The sequence below is a fragment of the Gopherus flavomarginatus genome, chromosome 3 (genome assembly GCF_025201925.1).
Source record: "Gopherus flavomarginatus isolate rGopFla2 chromosome 3, rGopFla2.mat.asm, whole genome shotgun sequence".
Classification (NCBI taxonomy): Eukaryota; Metazoa; Chordata; order Testudines; family Testudinidae; genus Gopherus; species Gopherus flavomarginatus.
In genome coordinates this window covers 40,594,603-40,622,107 of record NC_066619.1, presented here as the reverse complement: position 1 = coordinate 40,622,107, position 27,505 = coordinate 40,594,603, and the positions used below count along the sequence as shown (strand labels likewise).

Below are 27,505 nucleotides of genomic sequence, written 5' to 3'. Positions count from 1 at the left end.
CAACATAAATAACGTAGTTTTACCAAGTAAGGAAGTACTAAGGTCTATAAAAGGGGACTTTGGCTGTGATCTCATCAGGTCTCACAAATTAACTAAAATCAGGTCTGGTCAGTATTTCGATGGAAGAGCAATGAAATCTTACATGGTGTAAGGAAATGGTGTGGTGAGACACTAGAAAGTAATATTTTATCTAAGTCACTTTTTGAACTTGATCTTGCATATCATAACATGCAATTGTGTTGCTGGAGGTGTCAGATGCAATTTTCAAAAGCATGCAAGTGACTTTCATGTGCTCCTAAATTATTCAGGTGCTTTTGAAAATCCTATGCTTCATCTTCGGAAGGTATAAAAACGGAGGTTGTGAAATCTTGCAATAATTAAAAGAACTTGTGATCATTTCTGTAAGAGTGGAAATCTCTGCATCCATGTTCCAGCCAAAATTAATATGACTGCCTAAAATTCTCCGTGCAGCTTCAAATGGAGAAGTTATTATCGTCCCTCTTAAAACACAGTTTTGTAGTTATGTATGCAAAATTAATGACATATGTCACAAATAACTTTTTACAGCAGCGATCCAGTCATCTCGATGATAAGCAGGGCTAGTAGCACCACCCGATATTAAGGTTGCCTGATACTTACCACCACCATAAGACACTGATTCAGTTACTTATAACTTCCCAAACTGCAAGTGTTATGGCTGAAATTTTACATGCTGGATATCTACCTGATGCTGAACTTTTCTGGGAGAAAAGTTCAGTTAAAACACTTCAGCCATTTCTAAGAATGAGGTTAGGGATAAACCCATTGTTTTGTCCATATTAAAACACTGGTAACTTTTTCTTTGAGGATATCTAATGTCCCCTTGCTTTGGAACAGTGACTTAAAATTGGCTGGAGAGGGAGGGCTGACGAGGGCTTTGGCAGAAATGTGTGTGTTTGCCATCCCTGTGAAAAATCCACTCAAATTTGGCCAAGTTATAAGCCTCTGAAAAATATCACTTCACACATGATTAGTGGAGACTTAGTATAGCTTGGCAGCTAAAATCTCTGAAGAGTCTGTCCTTACTGAGCATGCATATTACACACAAAAGCACTGTGCTAAGAACATTAAGGTCACAAAATCAAACACTCAAAAGTCAGAAAACTGCCAGAATTAAGGTTGCCTGTTGAACCTTAATTTTGCTCCTTTGTCAATGTGCATTAAGATAACCTTTATTTACTATGTTTTCTACAGGACCTTGCCTCATTCAGTGCACAAGATGGATATCTGGTCTCTATGCCTTTTTATCCTCATCATTCACTGTATGGCCCCATGTCTTATTTACTGCATAGTATTTAAAACCTGCACTGAATACAAAATTATTAAATTTCCTCATGGACTCTTCTATGACACCCAGAACCATTCACAAACATTAATGAATTTATCTTTACAACACCTTTCCAGTGTAAGATATTATCCCCACTTTGCAGATAAGAAATTGAACCACTGGGAGATTAAGAACAAATTTTTCAAATGTCTATAACATTGGGAGCCCAACTTGAGAGTTCTAGGGTCTGATTTTTCAAAGCGTGTAAACTTTTATAAGCATTTTATTCATCTAGAGCCATATTGACCCAAGAGTTGTGTGGCAATGGAGGATTCTCAGCGCAGATAAATCTTTGGAATATAATGCTGCCTGCCTCTAACAAACCTCTACAGCGGATGTGCAAACCGTAATTTTTCAGAAGCTTTTAACTTCGCTAGATGGGGGTAGATTTTCATAGGGACAGCAAAGGGCACATGCTTGATATCATGGTGAAACTCCCAGCCAAATTTCAAGTTTCTGCTCCAATACCTGGATGCACTAAAGCTTCTCAACAAAATGGTTGTTAAAAAAATACAAATAAAAAAATCAATGAGACAAAACAACATACTTTTTCCTAACTTTGTTCTCAGAAACCACTGAACTGTTTTTGCTAAAACTTTACAAAAATCATCCTGAGGCACATATCTGGCAGGGAAAATTTAAGCCCTAAATTTGGCAAGGTTGTAAGGAACTGAATGTAATCTCTTATAATGAAGACACCTTACCTACAGGTGTTGCTACCAGCCTTGCCTATAATAAAAAGGTATTTTTGGCACAAAAATGCTGATATGGAAATAACTTCCAGCACCTTTAAACTCTGTTCCAAACTGCATCATTCATCTCAGTAAGGTTACGCTAACTGTACATACAGTAATTGTATATACAAATTTAAAGGGTTGATTTCTCATCTTTCCTACATGTTTGCTTCATAAAATTACGGACATTTCTTTGTAGAAGGTAAATTGGTACCAATTCTTTTTAGAAGGCCAAATTCTTTCCACTACTTTAACAGAGTAACATCCTCAGAGAATTTGACCTGGGATTTTCAACAACCCTTTGCATCTGTATGAAATTGTTGTTTTCTCAGGCTTGTCACCCTTTTATGTAATCCTTAGCAACACTGCAAATGGAACAGATGAACAGCTTTCCAGCTGCACAGAATGTTGTTGACAGATCCTTAGTATGCCCAATCAGTGGGAATTTTTATAGAAGCTTTTTTAGAATACTGTCATAAACAGATAAGAAAAGTTAATAGCACAGTAGTACTTTATATCTCTTTGACTGTAAAGCGTTAACAAGTTCAGTAAGCCTGGCTGTCACCTGACCAGAGGTCCAATCAGAGGACAGGATACTTTCAAATCTTGAGGGAGGGATGTTTTTGTGCTGTACTGTTAGTTTTGGTTGTTGTTAACTCTGGGGGTCAGAGGGACCAGATGTGCAACCAGGTTTCTCTCCAATCTCCCTGATACTGGTTCTTATAGATTCAAAATAGTGAGTACTAGGTAGATAAAGCGAGTTAGGCTTATGTTTGTTTTCTTTATTGGAAAATGTGTATCTGGTTGGAAGGAGTTCAAATGTGTATTTGGCTGAAAGGGGTTCAAATTGGTATTTTGCTGAAAAGATTTTAATTTGTACTTGTATACTTAGGCTGGGAGGGTGTTCCCAGTGTCTATAGCGGAAAGACCCTGTACCTATTCCGTCTTAAATTTACAAAGATAATTTTTACTGTTTTTCCTTCTTTAATTGAAAGCTTTTCTTGTTTAAGAACCTAATTGTTTTCTTATTCTGGTGACATCCCAGGGGACTGGGTCTGGATTCACCAGGGAATTGGTGGGGAGAAAGGAGGGAAGAGGGAGAGAGAGGCTGATTTCTCTCTGTGGCAGGATTACTTTCTCTCAGGAAGAATCTGGGAGGGGAAGAGAGAAGGAGGGGGGAAGGTGCATTTTCCTCTCTGTTTCAGGATTCGAGGGGTTTGAATCACAGTGGTCTTCCAGGGTAACCCAGGGAGGGGAAGTCTGGGAGAGGCAACGGTGAAGGAAAGGGTTTACTTTCCTTGTGTCAAGATCCAGAGGGTCTGGGTCTTGGGGGTGTCCGGGCAAGGTTTTGGGGGGACCAGAGTGTACCAGGCACTGTAATTCCTGGTTGGTGGCAGCGCTACAGGTTCTAAGCTGGTAATTGAGCTTAGAGGAATTCATGCTGGTACCCCATCTTTTGGACGCTAAGGTTCAGAGTGGGGAATTATATCATGACAAATACATAGTAAACACAGAACAACAATGATTTCTTGTCCCTTCAGTGAGCATATAGGTTTTTTGCAGCAATTTGTAATAGTAATATAGTTCGCCATTTTAGTTAAAATTGTCTTTTGTGCTTAATTTCACAGCTATTGTAACGAAACAAACAGTAGTACCCATAAGTTAATTTCAAGCCATTTTTGGAGAGGATTAAAAAAGTAACACTTTTTTTTGAAACACAGCAATTCCAACATAAATGGAATGTACATAAAAAAGAAGTTAGAATGTCTTGTTAATTCATGTACAGAGCACAGCAAATGTCATGTACACACCAACTGAGGCCCTAGCCTGCAAATGATAGTGTGTGGTTGCAACAGCCTGCTCATACACTGTCATTTGCAAGATCTGAGCCTAAAACAGCATTACCAATTAAAATAGCCCAAAACCCACACTTTTCATTTTCATCTTATAAAAGCAGTAATGGCCTTGTTACAGAGTATCTCTTGGACAAAAAAATGGCTGGAATTAACAGGCTGAAGCAAAATGAACTATGCCCAACTGGCCTTTTATCCCAACTAAATTCACCATGGTTTGGTCATTATATTGCTGATGTAATTACTCTGATTTTGCAATCTGTATTTTCGATTTTTTTTCTCCAGATTTCTCAATTTATCAAATTTTATATAGTGCCCATAAATATGCATGATATTTTACTGACAAAAAGTACACTACCTGCCCTGAAAATCTTTCAATCTAGAGTGCTAGTTCTGCAAGCTGTTTTGTAATAACAGATGCTAACAGAAATTTCTAGAGAAGCAAAAATTAGAATGTCCAAATATTATAGAATAGTGGCAAGGCCATATTCATAAAATGCATGCTGTGCTTCTTTTGTACATTAAAAGCAAACACTGTCTTGTTTTCTTTAAAAGAAAACCATAAATTACTGTCTGAAATTATCTTCTTGTACATAAGCATAATAATAATTCTATGTTAACATTATACGTAAAACATAGCTCCTTTCCAAATTCAACTTAAGCACATTGCAGAATTTCCCATCACAGGGTATAAAAAGTGGGGCAACCCCAACTGTCCCATAGTTCCTTTGCCAATACAGAATCCAGCTGTTAAAGGACTTCAAGGTAGTGGGAAAGGATGGTGGGTCATTCAATATTTATGGAAAATGCATCTTGAAAAACAGTAATTAAGGTAATTAACCGTTTCTTCTTCAAGTGCCTGTCCATATGTATTCCACTCTTGGTGACTCACAAGTAATAACCTAATTCTTAGAATCCAGCTGAATAGTGAGTATAAGACAGCTCTGCCAAAGTGGCAATCAGATCTTATCGCCTCCACTAAGGAGTAATGTTTTGTAAATGTATGTACCAAACCACATGTTGCTGTCCTACAGATTTCTAAGATTGCAAAGCTTCTCAAAGAAGATGGCAAAGCTGCCTAATCTCTGATGGAAAGGGCTGTAACACTGGTCTACAATTTTTGAGAAGTCGTCTGCTTCAGAGATAAAATGTGATATTTATTATGTATTTTGATGTGCTGAATTCAAATATGACAATTAAAACAACTGATTGGCTACTGTTTCTAAGATATTTAAGTTTTTACATTTTATGTCTATGTATATTGTGTAGATAGTAGAGTTTTAATCATAAATTGTAAACCTAGGTTTTTTCATGTGTTTATGGTTGCTTTACATGATAATATTTCACCTGTCCTGTTTATGTAACACTTTAAAAATCAGCAAAAGGGTTATATAAATAAAATTTAGTATGAAACAAAAGGCAAAAAACTATTATGTACATAGTTTAGTCCTATTCAGTGTCTACTCGACGCTTCTTGGCTTGTCTCTTGTATTCATTAAATGGAGCATCTCTTGTCACTGTCCAGCAATAGTCTGCAAGCATTGATGGGCTCCATTTGCCCTGATAGCCTGCCAGGAGATTCCACTGCTGTAGTCTGGAGCCCAACAGCTCTGCCTTACTCTTGAGGAGTTCCAAATCCCTGACAAGGTCATTCAGTTCACCTTGTGTTATGAGCTGTGGTTCAGAGGAGGAAGATGGGAGAAAATGTGGGTCCTGTGACCTTGATGATTCAGGACCAGAAGTTTCATCCTCTTCCTCTTCCTCGTCTAACTCAAGTGAGAATGATTCTGGTGCATCAGGAACCGGCAGTCCTTCTCCGTGGGGTACTGAGTGTATAGCTGATGGAATGTTTGGATAATGCACAGTCCATTTTTTCTTCTTTGACACACCTTTCCCAACTGGAGGCACCATGCAGAAGTAACAATTGCTGGTATGATCTGTTGGCTCTCTCCAAATCATTGGCACTGCAAAAGGCATAGATTTCCTTTTCCTGTTCAACCACTGGCGAAGATTTCTTGCACAAGTCTTGCAGCATATGTGTGGGGCCCACCTCTTGTCCTGATCTCCAATTTTGCAGCCAAAATCAAGGTGATAGGCTTTCTTAACCATAGTGGTTATACTGCGCTTTTGTGATGCAAAAGTCACTTCACCACAAACATAGCAGAAGTTATCTGCACTGTTCACACAAGTATGAGGCATCTCTGCTCACTTTGGCTAAACAGAAATGTGTCCCTTTGCAAAATCAAACTCTGACAAATAAGAGAGCACGACACTGTATGATTTCTAGAGCTGATATAGGGCAATTTGTTCAGCAGAGTGATGTAAGCTTCGTTATGATTGCATCACCCATGACTTCTAGGAATAACATGATGCAATTCATATCATGTATGACGCAATACCAGCTTCAGATTGCATCATTCATTGTTTTGCCTAAAAAACAAGTACTGTCCAAACCCAGTCATAGATTTATTCATAGATGCAGTCAAAGATGTATTTTAGTCATTTCTGGTTTAAATTGAGATCCCTTCCCTTTATAACTCACTTATCCTCCGCCATTCCCAAGTCAAGGGTCGTATATACTGACCCAATAGCATATCTTGAAAACTAGAGCCAATTAACAATTTTAAGCATCATTTTCGTTCTCAATGACCCAGAATTAGTAAAGTTGGACTACATTTATTTCAGAAGCATTTTGGCTGTAGAGCAGTATAATTCCTTCACGGCGGGTCTAAGCTAGTTAAATCACAGCATGTCTTAATGTGTGTAGAAATCCAATTAGATCATTTCTGGGTCAATATAACCTGACTTTTTACCCTATCTGCGTAAGCTGAAAAGTTCCCGGGGGAGGGAGCATCCTAAAAGGCCTAGTACAGTCTACTTAAAAAGACAAGTGTCCAAAAGGGTGTGAAATCTTGCTTCCCACCCTTTTGTTGGAATGAGGTTTATGGGAGATGACGAGTAGGTGTAGCAATTGCTTGAGAAGGAAGTCATAGCTTACCTTTGGTAAAAATTTTGAATGAGGTGTCAAGTACAAAGAGAGGTCCTGATGCTTTTATTTCTCCCACCCTTCTAGCAGATGTTATTGTTACTAGGAAATCTGTTTTGATGGCTAGGCAGAAAAGGAAATTTGGAGCTAGGGGCTCAAATGGTGAATGCACCAATCTGGTCAGCATTAATATCTCAAGGAAGGGGTGGCTGCCCAAGAGTACACATGCACAAGGCCTTTCAGGAATCTACCAAGTGTAGGGTGTGAAAATACTGAATTGCAGGATAATTAGTTGTACTGCTGCCAGGTAGTCCGTTAAGGAGCTCATAACTAGTCTGGAATTGAATAGGCAGTCCTCAGTAGCAGGTATTGGAGCCTCAGTCTGAGATAACTGATGTTAGAAATACCGAATTTATAATATCAATGAGGCTAAAAGAGCTGCTGGAGCAGCTCCATGAACCCTGATGGGATAGAAACCAATTAAGGGAAAGAGACAACGTGGAGGCAACCCCCCTCTGAAACATGTAATACATATTACACAAAGAGTGTGGTTTTGAAAGCACTGGAGAGCTATTTAGCACAGACCATAACAGTAGGCAGTGCTGAAATTCAAAGAGCCTAGGATCTCAGGAGTGGGAGATTTAGAAACCAGGAGTCAATAACATCCTGCTATCCAAGATTTCATGAAGTTGTGCTCCTTATCTCTTGATTTTTCTCTATAATCCAGAAGAAAAAGAAGGTGGTTGTTATCAGTTGGACATTTGTGAATCCTCTCCAAACCATGACAGGAATTAGCTTCTATGCTTCCTGAAATAGGAAGTAAGAAACAGAGATAAGTCCTGAATACTTCAAAATTTTGGGGAAATATGGGAGGGTATATTGGAACACAGACTTATCTCTAGTAAAATGGTTTGATCAGAAATGGGGAAGTGTTAAACTTGCACAGAAGAGAATTAGAATACATTTCCTCCTATTTTCTACTGGAAATGCCATATTCCAATATGGTGGCTGGATTACCCTGTTTTTCCTGTTTATGGATTGGTGTAGAAGAGACAAAAAATACACTTATTAAATTGATATTACTGATTCTTAATACAAAATATCCATGGGTATAACTGTAAATAAAGAGATCAGTGTTGGCAAAAAAGAGAGTCTTTACATGTATTATTCCAAAGGAAAAGTTTTAGCAACGTGCAAAGAAGATTACAAAAAAATTTCAAAAACACCTACATGACTTAGCCTCCCAAGTCCCATTTTCAAAAGCAACTTAAGGCTTGTCTACACAAATATTTAGTTTGTGGCAAGCTGGGGTGTAAATCAACCCTGCACTAGCTTGCCATGCGCTAACTGTCCATGTGGACCCTGCTGATGTGCACTAACAGTTCCTTAGTATGCTTTAATCAATCCCACTTGGCAATGGGGTAGTACACATCAGCAAGGTCTACACAGACAGTCAGTGTGCAGCAGGCTAGTGTGAGGTAGTTTCCTACTCCAGCTTGGTGTGAACTAAATGTTCATATAGACAAGCCCTTAGGCATTTAGAAGTCTAAGTCTCATTACAAGTTAGTGAAATGCCTATAAACGCCTTCAATAGCTTCAGTCTAATTTTATTTTTAAAAATGTATAACATATCTGCAGCATCACAAGGAAAAAACAACTACCCTGAAATATATTTACTAAGAAGTCACTGAATTATGGTTCTGTGGTTAAGGTGCTGAACTGAGATTCTGGAGATCTGGGTTCAAATCCTGTCTCTACCACAGGCACCATTCATGCCACTGTGGCCCCGAGTATGCCACTTACATCACTCTGTCTCTGTTCCCCATCTGCAAAATGGGAACAAGAATGCTTTCTTACTCTCACTCTTTGTTTTGTCTTGTCTATTTACATTGTTAGATCTTTGGGACAAAGACTCTCTTTCACTTTGTACATTCAGCACTGAGCACCGTAGGCCCTTGAACTTGGTTGGGGCCTCTAGGTGCTACCACAACAGTTATTGTACCGCAATGGTATTTGATAACAATTAATTCCTCAGGAAAGAAGGTGCAAGTGGGGAGGGAGAACAAAAATATACCCACAATGAGGTTGGTACACAAGATATTAAACAACTGAAATAGCTGCTTCTCAAAATCTTAGGTCCCTCTCAAGGAGCAACATTAATAAATGGCTGAAAGCCACACTTTGATAACTAAAAAAAAAAAAAAATCACAACTTTAAAAAGCATTATCCCAAATAATGTGGAGGTAGATCACCGCATTTCAACTTATTATTCATCTTGTTCTCCAGTGGTAATGGAAATGTCATGTCTTATATGCTAATAAATAACATTTAGTTTGAATGCTGTGGTGACTTCCATCTAAATATGTTCACATTACAATTGGATAAAAATTACTAATGTCATTGCATTTTACATGTTAAAAATTAATGTCAGAAGGCATATACAATGCATATAAATTACTATAATACTTGTAAATATTTATACTAAGTCTCAGAGACAGTAATTTATCAGATTTTAAATGAAAAGATTGGTCTACAGATGCAGACTGCAAATACACAATTGTTGCATCAACTGTAATCTTTCCAAGCCACCTGTATCTTATCTCTACCCGCCAACCTATGTTAGATTAAAGCTAATATAATTCAGGCTATGAATATTAACCAATTCAGAGCATCAATTTATGCATAGCAGGAAAATATGCAGTAAGTTCAAAACAAGAACTAAATTGATCTATCTTTATCTTATTCAGAAAATAACAACATTAAAGATGGTATCAAAGTTGATTTTTAAAGAGAAACCCAAACCTATAATTATTACAAATTACACTAAACTGCACACAACAGATGAAAAACAATTCATATCACCACAATTATTCTTTTAAACTTGCAAATTCTGTACTGATCTTTTTCCCTTTGTAAATTTAAGTATGCTAGACAGGAAAAAACACAGTGAAACTCCTTAACTTGGAGAGCCAACTTTGCTTATGCCAGTGTTTATTTTTCATAGAAGGTAGGGAAAAAAGTATGTAACAATGTAAAAATAGTATACAATTGTGGTTTCAGCTGCAACACACTGTCAAAATCTCAGCATAAAATTTAGGGTAAAATTTCAGGGTCTCTATACCAGTCTCTTGATTTTAAGGGGCTTAACTCATGAGTTTTGAATCCTGAGTTTAGCAATAGTGCAACGGTTTCTCTGCAAACATGTCAGCAATGAGTATTCTCTAGCGCAGACAAGGCTTTAAGTGGCACAATTCAGCTGGCAGTCCCTGCCTTAAGAAACATGAACAGGTGCAAATAGAGGGGTAGCTACATACATAGATAGAGAGCTATACAAGAAAGTTTGCATAGTGTCTGCTCATTGTATATATGTCCACAATTCAATAAGGATATTGATATAAATTGGAGAGAGTACAGAGAAGAGCCACGAGAATGATCAAAGAACTAGAAAACGTGCCTTGTAGTGACAGAGTCAAAGAGCTCAATTTATTTACTTTGACAAAGCGAAGGTTAAGGAGGGACTCGATTACAGTCCATAAACACCTACATAGTGAACAAATATTTGACAATAGGCTCTTAAGTTTAGCAAGGAAAGATATAACATGATTCAATGGTTGGAAGTTGATGCTAAAAAAATTCAGACTGGATAGTAGGCATAAATTTTTAACAGTGTGAGTAATTAATCGTTGGAACAATTTACCGAGGGTAGTGGTGGATTCTCTATCACTGGCAATTTTTAAATCCAGATTGGACATTTTTCTAAAATATATGCTCTGGGAATTATTTGTGGCCTGTGTTATACAGCAGATGATTACCACAGTCCCTTCATGCCTTTAAATCCAGGCCTCCTGCCAATGCCATTAGAGAAAACACTCACCATGCGAAAGAATCTTTGCTTACGACACTCAAGATGATGCAGAAATAAAACACACTGGTAACTAGACTAAAGGCTGAGGCCACAATTCTTACTGAAGTAATTCAAACTGTACCATTATCTGGCAGTCAACATGTCCACCAGTGCACATAATTGCAAGGACAAAGGGTATTCATCTTTTGCCACAGACACTACAGAGATGTGTCCCCACCTATGCCACAACTCCCCAAATGTACCAATATCTGAGGGGAATATTTCTGCTAGTAGGATGAGTGAGTGTGTGTGGGTGAGAGGGGCACGGGATGTATGCTAAAATTATTTATTCTCATGCTTGTGAAGTAACAAGCTCGTTATATAAGCACCCTGAGGGGGCATACACAACTTTACAAAGCAGTTTTTATCCCTTTCTTAAATTATGAATAAAACCTCTTGTGGTGAAATTTTATTTTCATAATTTAAAGATGACATTAGCAAGTGGCAGAGGGAAGCAAAACTACATAATAATTAACTGTAATTACCTAATGAGGATTTATAATTATACATTATAAGTACATATACTTGCAGTGTGCCGATTATGTAATTGGCAGTACTCAAACTGTAAAACTAAAAGTATGGGGAATTTACTCTCGACTTCAGGAGCAAGCTTCTGTTTACAGCAGAAGCTGTCATGAGCAGAACAACCTAGGGACCCACTTCTCAGACTGGTGGTGGGAGTTAAGTGCCAAACAGCCTACATCGCTTCACTTTAAATACTGAAATTGAGATGTGTAAATTATGTTGCAAACAAGCCTGTCCATGCAATAATATATAAATAAATAAATAATTTGGAGGACCTCATATGCATGCAGACTACAATCAACAAATAATAAAGATGTGAATTAATATAGCCTGAAAATCATCTCACTTCAAGATAATTCAGTAAGCTTGTAGCTTTTAAAAAATTATGTTTTACATAAAAAACCTCCTGGATTTCACCTGAAATTTTCTCAGTAGGAAAAATCTGTTTTTGCAAATACTATCTGTTTTTCTTGGTTAATAACGCATATATGTAAGTTCTCCTTCCCAACATTGTATAAATAAAATTAAAAAACTAGGCAAAAACTGTTCCAAATATAACCCCAAAGATCTTTTAATATTGAGCATGTGGAGAATGACCTCATCAGGATGGGAAAAATGTTTATAAGACAATAGGATCATTAAGATGGAACTCCCTCATCTTCTTGGAGAGGACTCTTGGATGTTGCTGAGGCTCTGACATCTCCTGGTAAAATTTAGATAAGTTGGATAAAAGTTGCCAGGACTTGAAATCTGCTCACTCTGCAAGCTGTCTCCAGGAATATCACCTTTCATGTAAGGCTACTGACATAGACCCACATGACAGTCTCATAAGTAAACAAGGGAAATGTAATCTAGATGAAATTACTATCAGGTGGGTGCACAACTGTTTGAAATATCATACACAAATAACAGTTATCTATGATTCGTTGTCAAACTGGGAGGGTGTATCTAGTGGAGTCCCATAGGGATCTCGGTCTGGAAATATTCAATGTTTTCATGAATTACTTGGATAATGGATCGGAAAGTCTGTTTATAAAATATGCAAATTATACTAAGCTGGGAGGAGTTGCAAGCATTTTGGGAGACAAGATTAGAATTCAAAATGACTGACAAATTGGAGAATTGGTCACAATTCAACAGGATGAAATTCAACAAAAACAAGTGCACAGTGTTTCACTTAGGAAAAAAAAATCAAAAAAGCACAACTACAAAATGGAAAACAACAGGCTAGGTGGTAGTCCTCCTGAAAAGAATCTGGGGTTATAGTAGATCATGAATTGAATATGAGTCAACAATGTGATGCAGTTGCGAAAAAGGCTAATATAATTTTGGGGGCTATTTGCAAGAGTGTCATATGAAAAACATGGGAGGTGACTGTCCCACTCTACTTGATGAGGCCCTGAAGTACTGTGTACAAATCTATACGCCATACTTTAGGAAAGATGTGGGCAAACTGGAGAGAGTCCAGACGACAGCAACAAAAATGATAAAAGATTCAGAAAAGCTGATCTATGAGGAAAGGTTAAAAACAACAATGGTTAGTCTTCAGAAAAGATTTTGGGGGTGGGGTGGGGGAGGACAACAGACTGACCTGATAACAGTCTTTAAATGTGTTATGTTAAGTGCTGTTATAAAAAGGACAGTGAGCAATTGTTCTCCATGCCCACTGAAGATAGGACAAGACGTACTGGGCTTCATCTGTAGTAAGGGAGATTTAGGTTGGATACTATGAAAAACTTCTTAACTATAAGGGTAGTTAAGTTCTGGAAAAGTCTTCCAAGGGAGGTTGTGAAAATCTCATTATTAGATATTTTTAAGAACAGGTTGGGCAAAGGATGGTCTAGGTTTTCTTGGTCCTGCCTCAGTATCAGGGGGTGCACTTGATGAACTCTCAACCTGTTTGATTCTATAAAATACTTAATGTTACAGGATCTGAGTGGTTCAAAAGAACCTTTCATCAATTTTATCAGGCCCACATTAACATCCCATGTCTCAAGGACATTTTAGTTGAGGTTGCTAATTATTGTTATTGTTGTTATAGTATTTGAGAGCCCCAGTTACCAGGATCCTATTGTGCTAGGTGCTGTACAAACACAGAACAAAAAGACAGCCTTCTGCACCAAAGAGCTTACAATTTAAGTATAAAAAAAATAGATGACAGATGCATAGAGAGACAGATGGGGGGATACAAGGAAACAATGACACTATATAGGTCAACATGATAGGCAGTGGGTCTCACCACACCAGCAGCCTAGATTTTGTCAGGATTTTTGTAAGCATCATGGCAGAGAGTTTTATGAAGCGATCTGAAGAAAGCTAATCAAGTAATTTTGCAGATTTTTACAGGAACCTCCTCACAAGCATGAGTAGCAGCATGGGAGAAAGCATGAAGGTTCCTGGTTGAAGATTTATCAAGTGAGTGACAAATGTTGACATCATAGGCCAACTGGAAGCAGGAGTCGACACCTCATTAAGTAGGGTGGGGATAGTCTGTGAGAGGCCTTGAAAGTGAATACAAGTTGGTTATATTAGATGTGATAGAGAGTGGAAGCCAGTGGAGGATGCAAATAGAGGGGTGACATGGTCAAAGAGATGAGTAGAAGACTGAGAGTATGACTACACTTGAAATTTCAAAGCACTGCCGTGGCAGCGCTTTGAAGTGTGAGTGTGGTCGGAGTGCCAGCGCTGGGAGAGAGCTCCCCCAGCGCTGCACGTAAACCACATCCCTTACGGGTGTAGCCTGCAGCGCTGGGAGCCGTGCTCCCAGCACTGCGGCACTGATTACACTGAGGCTTTACAACGCTGTATCTTGCAGCGCTCGGGGGTGTTTTTTCACACCCCTGAGCATGAAAGTTGCAGCGCTGTAAAGTGCCAGTGTAGCCAAGGCCTGATCTTTGCAGCAGCATTCTGAATGCATATGAGTAGGGCAAGGTTGCAATTGTCAAAGCCCTAGAGAAAGATGTTGCAGTAATCCTGATACAAGATAACTACATGAAGAAGAGTTTTAGTTGTGTGGATGGATACGAAAGGTTTTATGTTAGCGATGTTATGCAGAAAGAATCTGCAAGATTTAGACACAGCCTGGATGTGAAGATCTAGAGAGGGGTTTGAGTCAAAGGTCACACCCAGATTACAGGCCCTTTGTGTCAGGCAGGATGGTGGTGTTGTCCACACTGACTGAGACAGGAGGTAGCAGAAAGGGCTTAGGGAGAGTAATATTAGGGTTTGATATGACAGCTAGACGTCCACAAGGAGATGTCAAAGAGACAGGTCAAGGTTTTAGTTTGAATAGATAGATCTGGAGCAAAGAGGCAGATTGGTGAGTTGGCAGCACAGAGAAGGTAGCTGAATTTATGTTTGCAGATGATATTACAGAAATAAAGTGTAGAGGGAGAAGAGAAGTCGACAGAGCCCCATGGAACTCTCATGGAAAGTTGAAGGGAAATGAGGAAGAACTCTAGAGGACACATTGAATGAGCAATTAGATAAGTAGGAGGAGAACCAGGAGTGGACAGAGTCATGAACACTAAAGGAGGAAATGCCAAAGCTGACTGACAGGCCAAGGATCATGAAGGTGGTATACTAGTTCTGTGCTTTACCAAGGAATAGGTTACTAGATATTTGGGTGAAAGCAGTTTCAACTGAGTGCACATTGTAATCAGTGTGTTCAAACAGCTTAGAGATGAAAGGGAGAAGGGGAAGTATTTGGAGAGACAGGTGGGTCAAAGGTGGGTTTTTGTAATCTGAGAAAGACTAAAGTATAGTCTTTCCCTGTGAGGGGAAAGAGTCACAGGAAAGAAGTTCAGGTGAAGATTAGGGAGGGCATGACAGTGGGCAAAAGGGAGATCAGGGGAGGGCATGGGGGTCACTGATGCAAGTGGAGGGGTTAGAGGAGGAGACCAGATTAGAAGCTTGTGTGTTTGATGCTGGAGAAGGAGAGAGTGTGGGAAGGGAAGGCCTCGTATTTTGTCATCTTTCTTTTGGAAGAAATTGACAAGATCCTGCGCAGAGAGACAAATGGAGGCAGAAGGAGGAGAGGGTTTGAGATGTGAGACAAAGGTGTCAAAAAGGCAGCTGGGACTGTGGGTGTGAGATTCAATTATGTTAGAGAAGCAGAATTGCTTAGCAAGGAAGATGGCAGAATTGAAGAAAGAGAAATTAATTTGCAATGAAGGAATTCAGTCTGGTCACAGGATTTCTGTCAGAGATGCTCTGAAATAGAAGAGCAGAAACATTAGATGGATGTTGGAGGTGAGCCAGAGATAGGGGCTGGCGGGACTGACCTCTATCCCATTGCAAAGTCTAAAGAGTTAAGGATGGTAGAGAGTGAATCCTGGAGAGACTCAACAGCCACATCAAAGGCAGAAAGGGAAGAGAGTATAGGGAGGAGATGAGAAACCACTGATGGACTGGAAGTATGAAAAGACCAAGTCATGGGATGGGAGTTAAAGTCAGGCTCCACTTTGTACCTGCAGCAGGAATTCAGCCACTTTGATATGAAAAATAAAGTGAAGGGTTGCAGAGCATAGAGCTAGTTTGCTACTATATATACTTCAGCACTCATAAATCTAATATATGGATTTTCTATAGCACATGTAGTAAGCACTGCTGGAGACTATGAGTAGTGAATACCCTTAATGGCTCCTGGTCAGCTTAGATGCCTGGGTTCTGGGCTTCATTTAGTGGAGTTGCAAGATCAGCAGCTTTACAACAATCTGCTGACCCTCTGATACTGATGACTTGACAAAACAGCTCTTCTCCTCCCTATCTTAAATTAGAGTATATAAAGTGTTGCTCTAACTTGCACCAACAAACAACTGCCCTCAAGGGACCAAGGTTTCCAGAGAACATCATACTCTGACCTTGACCGTTCCCACCCCATAATCCTCCCCATATTGGAGTTGTTGGGTGCTGGAATTTATTCAATCCACTTCATGAATATATAGATAAAAACCTGAGGTGGCACCATGTTTATTGTAGGATCAATAAACTCTGGCTCAAATGTTTATCAGTCTAGGACTAGTCAGGTTATTATCAAGCTAAAAGGGAGCATCTTCATGCCTTTGAATCCTGCATCTCTTAACACATGTTACTTAGAAAGGATTAGCCACCACTCCCACAAGGAATTAATTAACTTTAAAAAAAACAATTTACTAATATGTAAACAATGTGTTGCATATTATTCAAAACTGTTCTGCAAAGCACATACTTTTCTAAGATGCTGTCTTTCACTAAAGTAGCCAATCCTTTGTCAAAGAGCCTCTTCCATAAGGCCCCATTACTGTCCCCAGACTAGAAAATCCACTCCTTCCACTGTTTTAAGATAGAGGGGGCATTACTGAAGGGCTTCTGGCAATAGACAATATTATTTCCCTCTGACAATGTTCGCAAGTCGTCCAAATGTTACATCAGAGAACAGCAGGCTATCTGTGGTACCTAAGTTTTCAATTATGATGAATAGCACTAACAATTTTTGCTAATTTAAAAATTATGCATCCTTAGAGACAGACTAAGTCTCATTGCAAATAAATCTCTGACTCTCTACACATCATTGTTTTTAAGTTAAAGGGTCAGAAAAATTATGACAATCACACGTCAACTTTAAGGGTCTATTTTTAATTAATTTAAAATCAAAAGCTGGCAGATCCACTTCAAAACCATCAGAAAATGTAATCTTTACTCAGACTATATACCGTAAAATTTGGGAAAGATACACTATATTCTTCATACAAAACAGAAGTTGAATCCCTATTTTAAGTACAAAACAGAACTGAGACTAATGGTGATGGTCACTACTGCTCTACCATAACTTATAATTTCAGCTTTTTCTACCCTTTTCCTCCTCCTACCCCAAAGAGTGTTTAAAAGTTAAAAGAGTGGTAGTGAAGTTTTGGACGCTCTCATCATGAAAGCTGGTGTTACTGAAACTGAAGTAGAGGGAAGAAGGGAAGCTTTTAAAAGTAACTAGAGTTTAGTTGAAAACTATGTGCATCATAGCAGGGTGTGTGCTGGTGAGGCTTTATTCCTCTCAGGAAATAAAAAAAAAAGATTGAGTGTTGAGAGAAGGGAATCATGTAGGACAACAGAGATGAGACATGGTTGATAATCTGAAGCAATCATGTTTATTGTAAACACATGGATGTGGAATTCAGAGGGACACTAGCAGTCAGAGGGCAGGAGTTAGCATAATATCAGTGTGGCCATTCCTAAGTAACTGTGCTCGATGGAAACCCTGGAGCTCTGATTGGCTAGTAGTCCCCAGCTAATTAGAACATAGCAATTAATATAATGTTGTTATTGAGAAATAAAATGTACAATTATGAAATTCAGACACCCTCAGGTAGGAAACAACTATCTGAATAAATGAGAAACAGCTGAGATAATTTCACTAAACCACCTTGTAAACAAGAAGCACAATTAAATTTCCATTCTAATAATCCAACAAAAAAAATATTTACAGTGGGACATCTTACTAAATGGTCATTTCAGACACTACTGTGGAGGAAATATAGATCACTTCATGTGAAAAAGTTCTCAAACTGTTCTCATATTTATTCCTGGAAACAGTACTTATGTAGTTCACCAAACAATAAAAACGTAAAAAGGATTATACTGTAAGATTTGCATTTAACTGGTTTAAAAATACATCTCTTACATTCCACAATAGAAAACGTATAGATACCACTGAGAGTAACATGCTATGGAAGTATTCTGAGTAGCAAATCTTGTTTGTATACTGCAGCAGCATCAGGTGAGGTGTAGGTGTGTAATCTCATCAACAATACGGATACATCTTATGACGAGAGGTCTTTCCATTTGAGTTGACTATACCACGACAAAGTTTTTTTTAGCCATTTCAACAAAATATCTGTATAACCTAAGAATCTCACTGTGCAAGGTTTCAATTTATAGAAGCAGTATGTTTGAATAGCAGTTTATAGACTATTTCTATTCAGATTCAACTGAATTTTAAATTATTTGAACATGGAATAAAACAGGTGTTTTCAAACTTTACTTGCCCTGCAACTATCTTCATGAGCCAACAAAGAGCAAATTATAACAATTATCTCAATGAAAATGAAAATGCATATTTCCTTTTGTTGTAAATAGGCTTGCAAAGGCTTAGCCTACTCATCATTAAAAGATTCCTTTGTAACTCAAGTCCTTCTGTTGGACAGAGAAAAATGACAAAGTCAAAGATTTATCAATGTGAAAAACTGCAACTTAAACACCAACCTTTTGTTCAGTAAGCCTTTGTGTGTGTGTGTGTGTGTGTGTGTGTATTATATACGTATGTATATACACACACGTATATATGTATGTCTTTTTTCTGATGAACAAAATTTCCCTGGAACCTAACCCACTCAATTTACATTAATTCTTATGGGGAAACCTCTCTCCCCTTTTTGCCCTTAGATAGTGTTAAATGGAATACTGTGGATGACTGTGAATGGTTTGTAAAAGCGGATGAAGAGCTTGTACATTTCAGCAACTGTGGGGTTGGCAGAGTGAAGGTTTGTGTTTTAATTGGGCATACTGGAGTATTGCTGAAAGAGGGCAGAGTTAAGGCTGCATGGGCAACCTTAACTGTATATTTCCTCATTTTCAGAAGTTTCAGTTTTGCTAAACACAAAGTTCTGCAAGGGGATGATAGAGCAACTTTAACTCTGGAGCTCTCTCCCATTGACTTAGAGCGGCTACACTAGAGAGCCTACAGCGGCATAGCTGCATCACTCCAGCTGTGCTGCTGTAAGCTCTCTAGTGTAGCCATAGCTTCAAGCACACACTTTAAGAGCTGTCCTCAATCATGGTCTAAGATTGTAAGATTTCATTAGAACATGTTTTCCCTAAGTGAGTTTTCCACATTATCCTACAGATATAGTTTAACAAGTTAAACAAAATATATGCAAGAATAATTACTACAAACACATTTATTATGACTAATTTAAATTATAGCAGATCCAGACACATTTTTCATGTAGCATCTACATTAATTAAATGCTCATCTTCCCTTTCAACAGAAAAACAGAGTAATCCTACTACAATGTGATTCTGATCCTGATTGGGTAGTAGCACAAATACAACCACCACCATCACCACCAATTAGTAAGCTGTAAAATGCGTAGTTGTGTAGCCTAACTTTGGCATCAGTCTTTTGAAATCTTGAGCAACATCTTACCCAGTGACTAGATGTTCTACTACAGTCCAGCATGATTTTTTGTTTTAAATGCAACTATTATTCAGATACAAATAGCAATTTGCATCTCCAACTCCCAAATATTTTCCCTTATTGTATACAGGGACAATACACTTTGTCTTTAAGCACATTTTTAAAAATGTAAATATAAATTACTTAAACATATCTGCAAAGCAGGATCAGGGCCAATAAGTAACTGCTTACAAATTAAATAGCTGGGTTAGAGAGTTACATATAAATAAAATGTTCATCCAATTGGGCATAAAAAATTAAATAAATGACAATGATTTCAGTCTACAAGTTAGATGTTTTATTTTACAAAGATTTATTTATATCTAACTATATGCGCACATACATAAAATACCTTAAGTTATTTAAGGTGCAAAGTTAAACACTCAAAAGGGTTAGGAAATGCCAGACTTACAGTTGCCTGCGCAACCTTAATTCTGTCCCTTTGTGTCTTTACAACCTAAATAACTTTCTTTTAACAAAATTTTTTGGTAAGGATAAATATCAAAACTTTTTATTATGTACAACTCTGCCATTGTCTGTCCCGTAATGAATTATGAGCACCATTCAAACCCTGAACTTTCACCACTGCAATAAAGACTGCTACCACTTGAGCTACAGGACTAACACAAAGTGCTAGTAACAGAAGAAGACTTATCAGAGATGATGCTGGTTGGGTTGGCAGGGAGAGGTCATGCTTGTCTGGCTCTCCCTCCACTTCCTAGAAGTTGAGGACCTCTGGCCCCATGTGATCTAGAGAGGAGAGGACAGGCTGCTAGGGACATGTGCTGGTCCAGGGGGTGCTTGAGAAGAACAAGGCCTGTGTCTGTCTGTCTCTTATTGCAACAGGAGTTGGGCACTCCAGCTGCATGGAATGCCTTGCGGTGAAGAAAAGACTGATGTGTCCAGCTGTTTGGTTTTTTTCTGGGGCGGGGAGGGGGTTGAGGGTTTGAGTGGGGGGAAGCAGGGTTATCCAGACTGGTCATCTCTCCTCTCCTGCCCCTCAGGAGAGTCTGAGAAGGAGGCACGAACCTGGCTTTAGAATGTTAGAGTGTTCACTTATTTTTAGCAGGCTCCTAATATTTTCTTAAGCAACAAAAGACAGAACAGGAAATTTGTATCTTAGCAAAGGCTGAACAGAATTTCATGGAATAAAATAAGGCTGAGCCTGAGGGTATTTCCCTGATGAATATCAAAGTCCTGCAGAAAACAAAGGAGGTGAGACAGCTTTCCAGATAAAAGGCCACACGAATCTTTTATAATGGGAAGTATAAAGCAACCTAAATATAGAGGTTATCATCAGTAAGCATGGTCTCTCATGCTGTCGCTATATAAATAATCTATCTATCTATACGTGAAGCACTCCTTGTATTTAGCTATACACATACACAAGTTGTTCCAGAGGTTAGGGTGTTAACCTGGAATTCAGGAGATCTGGGTTCAATTTCCTACTCCATCACATACTTCTTTTGTGACCTTCGGTAAGTCACTTAGTTTCTCAGGGTCTCAGTTCCTCATCTGTAAAATGGGGATAATAGCTTTCCTATTCACATAGGTCTTGTAAAGATAAGGACATTAAGAATTGTAAGGCATTCAGATTGATGTACATACACTATAGAAGATACTTATTTCCTTGAGTGAAGAAATTAAATAAAAGGAAGTTAATCTACAGATATTTCAGTATAATTAACAGAATGTGTCATTCAAAAGTGCCAATGTTCTTGGATAACTGCCATTTATTGGATTTTCAATGAGTCTGAAGGACAAACAGCCCACAAATTGAAACATGTATAGACTTAATTGGTTTTTAAACAACACCACTGAATGAAACAACATACCTTTCTATACAGACAATATATAAAAATAAATAAATAATTTGTTGACCGGGGGGTGGAGGGGAAGACGAGTAGGGGGTTTCAGATTAGCAGAATTCATACAAAGTCTGCAATAAAAAAAAAAAATACAAAACAAAGAAAAAATTAAAGTGTTATATTATTTTAGTAAGTCTTTACAGTACCTGTAATATCATTGAAATGAGTCTTGATTTTCTATTTTAAAATAATTAACGACAGATTAGTTTGTATTTTCTTTCTGATTAAACCCAGAAAATAATTACAAGCTTCTCAAATCATAATGAAATGCTATTTTGTAACCACTATATATTGTAAGCAGCACTGATGCTGTTAATTGTTTGCTAAGTGCTAAAAGTATGCTTAACTCTGTAAAATGAACACAACTCCTGCACTCAGGGCCCTGTTAATGACACACCATAATGCGGGCCTCCCTGCAGCCGTGCTCCTGCCCTTCTCCCCCAGCTTGAAGTGATGGTGACACAGGACCTCCTCTCCCTCTGAGGGAGGCAAACCAAGGAACACAGTCCTCCTCCTTTACCCCCAAGACACAGCAGTGACCTCCTCTCCACACCGGGGGTGGGGGTGGCGGGAATTGGCAAGGCAGGAGGGAGCCCTCCTAGTATTGACAGCCTGGCTGCTTTGGTGGATGAGCTGGACCTGATGCTCCCATCAACTACCACAAAGAATCATATTTTGAAGTGGTATGGGGAGAAATCCAAAGAGCTATGGGTCTTGGAGGTAATAGCCCATAGAGATGAATATGTTAGTTTACAGTTCTTAAAGTGACTGTTTCAGGCAGATCTCTCTGGGGGCAATACACAATCATATACAATTTGGGTGGGGAGGGGGAGTGTGATATTACTGAGAAAAGTGACTGTAAACACGGCATTGTAGTATTCCAGGTTTACTGTCTTAGTGACTTCTATGGCAAATGTGCCAGCTTTACAAGTACATGTATGTCTTACTTCACTGCCAGCCCTATGCAAGTATTTTAAATTTCTTGCGGGAGGGTGGGAGGCCTTTGTTTGATTTGGATGTAGGTCCCATTAAGTCTTACTCCACCTCAGGTGGCCTCAGTGCCATAGTTCAGATGCACCAGGGTACTCTAAGCTGGATCAGTTGCGTTTAACAAATCCTGTTCCCTGAGGCTTGGTACATGACTGAGAAGGGGATCTGCACAAGCAATACTCAAGAAGGAGAATGGAAAATTTCTTAAGTGAGTTCTAAGGAGGCTATTTTTCTAGGATCAGTAACCAACCACAGAAACAGAGCTCTTCAGACCACTTTTATGAAGCCCTCGGGGGAGCGCACAAAAATATTTGTTCAAGATTCCTGAGATTATAGATCAACGCATTCAGAGCTAACTGTTGCTTTGTTGGCACTGCCAGTGCTAATCATAACACTCACAATAGCACATTTATTTCCAAAGTTAACAATTAGCAATGAGACATCTGGTGGGAAACGTCTATTTTCTCCATAACAGTGTGCAGAGAAGAGACCTATTGGGAAACTGGACCTGCTAATGTAAACTCTGAATCACAAGCCTGAGGTCTGCAAAATTAGCCAGTGCCACCCTTCCTACTATAAAAGCTGGCCATCAGAATTGAAGAGAAAAAAAGTAGAAGTCAAACCATAAAAATGCAAATAAATCAGAACTAGGCTATATGCGAACATGCATTGATTTAACAAAACTGGTTTCCTAAAACCAGCTGAGTTATTTCAATACCAGTAAGCATTTGGACACACTGTCGTAACTTTCCTACTCAGATCTGAACCTTAGAGTTCAGAACATGAGAAGCTAGCATGAAACCTCCAAACTTAATTACCAGCTTGGATCTCATATCGCTGCCACCAGCCAGAAAATTCCAGTGTCTGGCTCACTCTGGTCTCCCCAAAACCTTCCCTGGGGGACCCCAAGACTCAGATGCCCTGAGTCTCACCACAAAGGGAAATAACCCACTTCTCTTCCCCCTCTTTACCTCCTCCCAGATTTCCCCGCCCTGGGTACTCTAGGATATTCCCTGCTTCAAGTCCTTGAAACACAAGTACCGAGAGATCAAATCTCTCTCTACCCTCACCCAGACAGTATGCAAAGTCAGGCGTAGTAAATCTAACACAAAGAGATCTTCCCCCTCCCTTCGTTTCTTAGCCTTAACCAGTGAAAAAACTCCAACAGGTCTTAAAAAGAAAGCTTTATATAAAAAGAAAGAAAAAGACATAAAAATGGTCTCAAAGTGACAATATACAGGGTCAATTGCGTAAAAGAAAAAATGAATAAACAGCCTTATCCAAAAAGAATACAGTTTAAAACATTCCAGCAACTACACACACGTTAATACAAAAAAAAAAATATAAACCTATTGTCTTACTATCCTTGTACTTACATCTTGGAAACAGAAGATTAGAAAGCCTGGAGATAGAGAGATCACTCTCAGAGCCGAGAGGGCACCGAACCAAGACAAAGAACACCCACCCAAAACTTCCCTCCCTTGACATTTGAAAAATCTTGTTTTCTGATTGGTCCTCTGGTCAGGTGTTTGGGTCCCTTTGTTAACCCTTTACAGGTAAAAAAAACATTAACCCTTAGCTATCTGTTTATGACACACACTTTCTTACCAATTTTAGCTAAATTGACTTAAGCTAGTTTTATTCCAAAAATAAGAGAGAGTGTCCACACAAAGCTTGGACTGAAGCAACAAAACCACTTTTAGTTTACACTATTTGCTATTTTTGTTTGTGTCTGTGTAGATCAGACTTCAAACTAGGTCAGACAGAGACATAATATGATATTAAACTCCTAATTAATAATATGGCATATTACAGTCCACACAGAAATGTAGTGAAATTTCTGCAATATATTTAAATTATCATGAAACAGTGAAAACGAATAAAAGCAATTGCATATTTCTTATTAAGCAATACATAATATTAAGAATTAAAAGTCAATGGCTATTCCAAATTAAGGTAAATCTCACCAGAGAGTTAATTGAAATGTGTTTATAGGCCTGTTTGTGAAAATGCTTCAATTCAGATGGAGGACAATTTTAAAAGAGTTTATGGATTAATAAATTTTAACACCAGAAGAGACCATAATGATAATCTAGTCTGACCTCCTGTATAACAAAGGCCAAAGAACCTCACTCAATAAATTCTGCATCAAGCTCATAACTTCTGGCTGAGCTACAGCACATCTTTTAAAACAATATCCAGTCTTAATTTCAAAACTTCAAGTGATGCAGAATTTACCACAATCCCCAAAAAATTGTCCAAAGGTTATTTTCCCTCCCTGCTAAAAATTTCCAGCTTACTTCTAATCTGATTTTGTCTAACTTCAGCTTCTCACCACTGGATCTTACTATGTTTTTTTCTGTTGGACTAAAGAGCTGTCTACTATCAAAAGACTCTTCTCTATTTAATAACAACAAAAATACCACCTAGGTCTTATAGGTACTTGTAGACTGTGATCAAGTCACCTCTCAGCCTTCTCTTGGATAAATAAATAGACTGAACTTTACAGTTTCTCAATATAAGGAATGTTTTCCAGACCTCAAATGGTGTCCCTGCTAGCTAGGGTGCATCTTTGATGCGGCTTGGAACAGTGAAGACTCCCTCAGGTGAGTGAGGGGTAGGGGATCTCAACCAGGAACAATTAAGGCAGTGCTCCACATGTGCCTTTTAATTCCTTCTCACCCTCCCACTTGCCTTTAGTTTGTATGTGGAGCTGCTTCTCTTTCCCCTTTTTCCTTGTGCTGCAGAATGTGGGGTAGGGTGCTGCTTGCTGCATCTGACCTGCCCACCACTCCTGCTCCGGGACAGTAATGGAGTCCATGGGAGATTGTTTGGTTTACTGCCGAGGCAAGTTGCCATTTTGGGCTCAGTTTCTGCTCCATCCTTTTCACCCTTTAATTAGTTGCTGATTACATTGGAGGTCAGGGGTCTACACTGATCACCAGTTTGGGGATCTGTAAGAGCTATTTCCCATATGGCAAAACTGCTGTATGGCTTTTCACCTTCAATCCAGCATCAAGATCGTCTGGTTTGGGGGTGGAGGTGTTAAATTACAACTGTCCCAACTTTGGAAGGTTATCTAGTGTAGACAGTGAGTTTAAAGAGGGTCCAGTTTGAGGTCACTGTAACCCAGTGGGCATTGGTCCAGAGCACAGCAATGCACGGTGAGGGGTTATGCCGTCATCCATGTCTTGTGCAGCATTTGTCAGCATCCTTTTTGAAAGGCACAGTATTCGAGTAATGGTCTCACTAATGCCATATACAAAAGCAATACCACCTTCCTACTCCTAATCAATATTCTTGTTTATATATTTAAGGACTGTGTTTTCCTCGTTAGCTACAGAATCACACTGAAAATTAATAATCAACCAGTTATCAACCATGACCCTAAGTCCTTTTCAGAGTCACTGCTTTCCACGATACAGTTCCCAGTCTTATCAGCGAGTCCTGAATTCTTTGTTCCCAGATACATGGCAATGCATTTATCTGTGTTAACACTCATGTTGTTCAAATAAGCCCACCTTACCAAGTTATCTAGGTCAGCCTGTATAAATAACCTGTCTCCATCATTATTTATCACTCCACCAATTTTTCTATCATCTCCAAATTGTATCACACTTATTTTATATTTTCTTAGAGAAAATTGCACCTATTTTAACCACCCACTATTGCCCTGAAGCATGCCATATGATCAATTCAGCCACTGTCACTTATTTATCATGTTTTTTATTTATTCATTTAGCAAAATTTCCACTCTATTATTTTCAATATAAAAAGGACAGGTTATCAGACACATGGTTCAGATGTTACTTTTTCATTAGAATAGTACAAAAATGGGCAAACACCACTAAAAGTACAATAGAAATACTAAATGAACAGCTTTGTATTTCTTTTACTTATAAGAATTAATTTTAATTCATTTTCAAATTAGATGTTTACATAGTATTATGAAGCTGTAAAATTCCACATGATTTTTGAGTATTTCTATCTCTTGACAGATTCAATTTTAACTTGTAAAATTGTCCTCAATTCTACTGTTAAAACAAAATAAAAACAAACAAACAACCCCCCCACCACAATAAGGATCAAAAGACTTCTAGAAGAACTACTTAAAGAACTAATGGTGATATTAATAAGAATAATGAAACCAGAATCAGTGTGCTGTTTCCATCCCTTTGCTTTTCAATGTAGAAAGACATACTGCACGTTCAATCTTTAACAATTTGAAATTAAAAAAAAAAAATTAGTGTAACTTTCCCATCTATGAAATTGCAATGATAGTTTCAAAGAGACAGAAATTGAATAAGGAATCACAATCACTAATATAAGAAACTACATTTTGCTGAAATGCAAGTCCCTTTTAAAAGATGAACTTTGTCTAAAACAATTAATATTGGATGCTAAAGTTGAAATGTCATATTCTAGAGGTGCTTTCAGACCACAAAGCAACAGAACAAACAATTCTAAATCTGGAGGAAAGGCCTAGTTTCAAAGAGAACTTCAATCTTATGATAAAAGTGCAAGATGTCAGAAAAATTATACCTTTGAAGACAAAGATGAATAATTTGGTTTAGAGAAATGTTTCTGAAAGAAATCCATGTTTACAATTGGAACCAAAGGCATGCGTTTATGATGATCTATCTATTTCTGTGCAATTATCTTTGAAAAAACCTAAAAAAAGATACGTAAAGAAACAAACAAGATATAATTTTCACATAAAAGAAAATTCAATGGAAGAAAACACTATATCTTTGTGTTTATATGAATAATATCAAATTGTATTGACAAAAACTCTCACAGTTGTATCAATGCATGAGTGTATTTTTGAAATCATCTCATTAATCACTCAAACAAGCTCCATGCCTTTGTAGCTAGAACACAATAATCAAGATGAACAGATATACAAGGGTGAAAGGAATACTTCATTCTTAACAAATATTTTAACCAGTATATCACAAACGTAGAATCATGGATCAACTTAAACATAGTGCACTATGGGGAGGGTGGAGGTGGAAAGGAGTAGTTTTAAATGGTTGAGCACCAAATAATTTTATCTCCAAATTAGTAAAA

At 38.2% G+C, this 27,505-nt stretch overlaps 1 protein-coding gene across 11 annotated transcripts in view; it reads right to left on the bottom strand.

Annotated features, from left to right (window-relative positions):
* The window catches only part of IPO11 (importin 11), a 250,522-nt gene that overhangs the window by 40,667 nt on the left and 182,350 nt on the right, over nucleotides 1-27,505 (bottom strand). The window contains exons 29-30 of one of the 11 annotated variants that reach the window (XM_050946899.1): nucleotides 23,812-23,983; nucleotides 21,072-21,092 (exon numbers count right to left, since the gene is read on the bottom strand). The exons of 8 other annotated variants lie outside the window; for them this stretch is intronic. In XM_050946899.1, coding sequence (XP_050802856.1) covers nucleotides 21,081-21,092; nucleotides 23,812-23,983 — 184 coding nt within the window. In that variant the 3' untranslated portion in view covers nucleotides 21,072-21,080. Of the gene's footprint in view, nucleotides 1-20,992; nucleotides 21,093-23,811; nucleotides 23,984-27,054; nucleotides 27,107-27,505 lie in introns of those variants that run through there. 2 more of the 11 variants (XR_007773522.1, XM_050946900.1) reach the window with 2 other exon arrangements.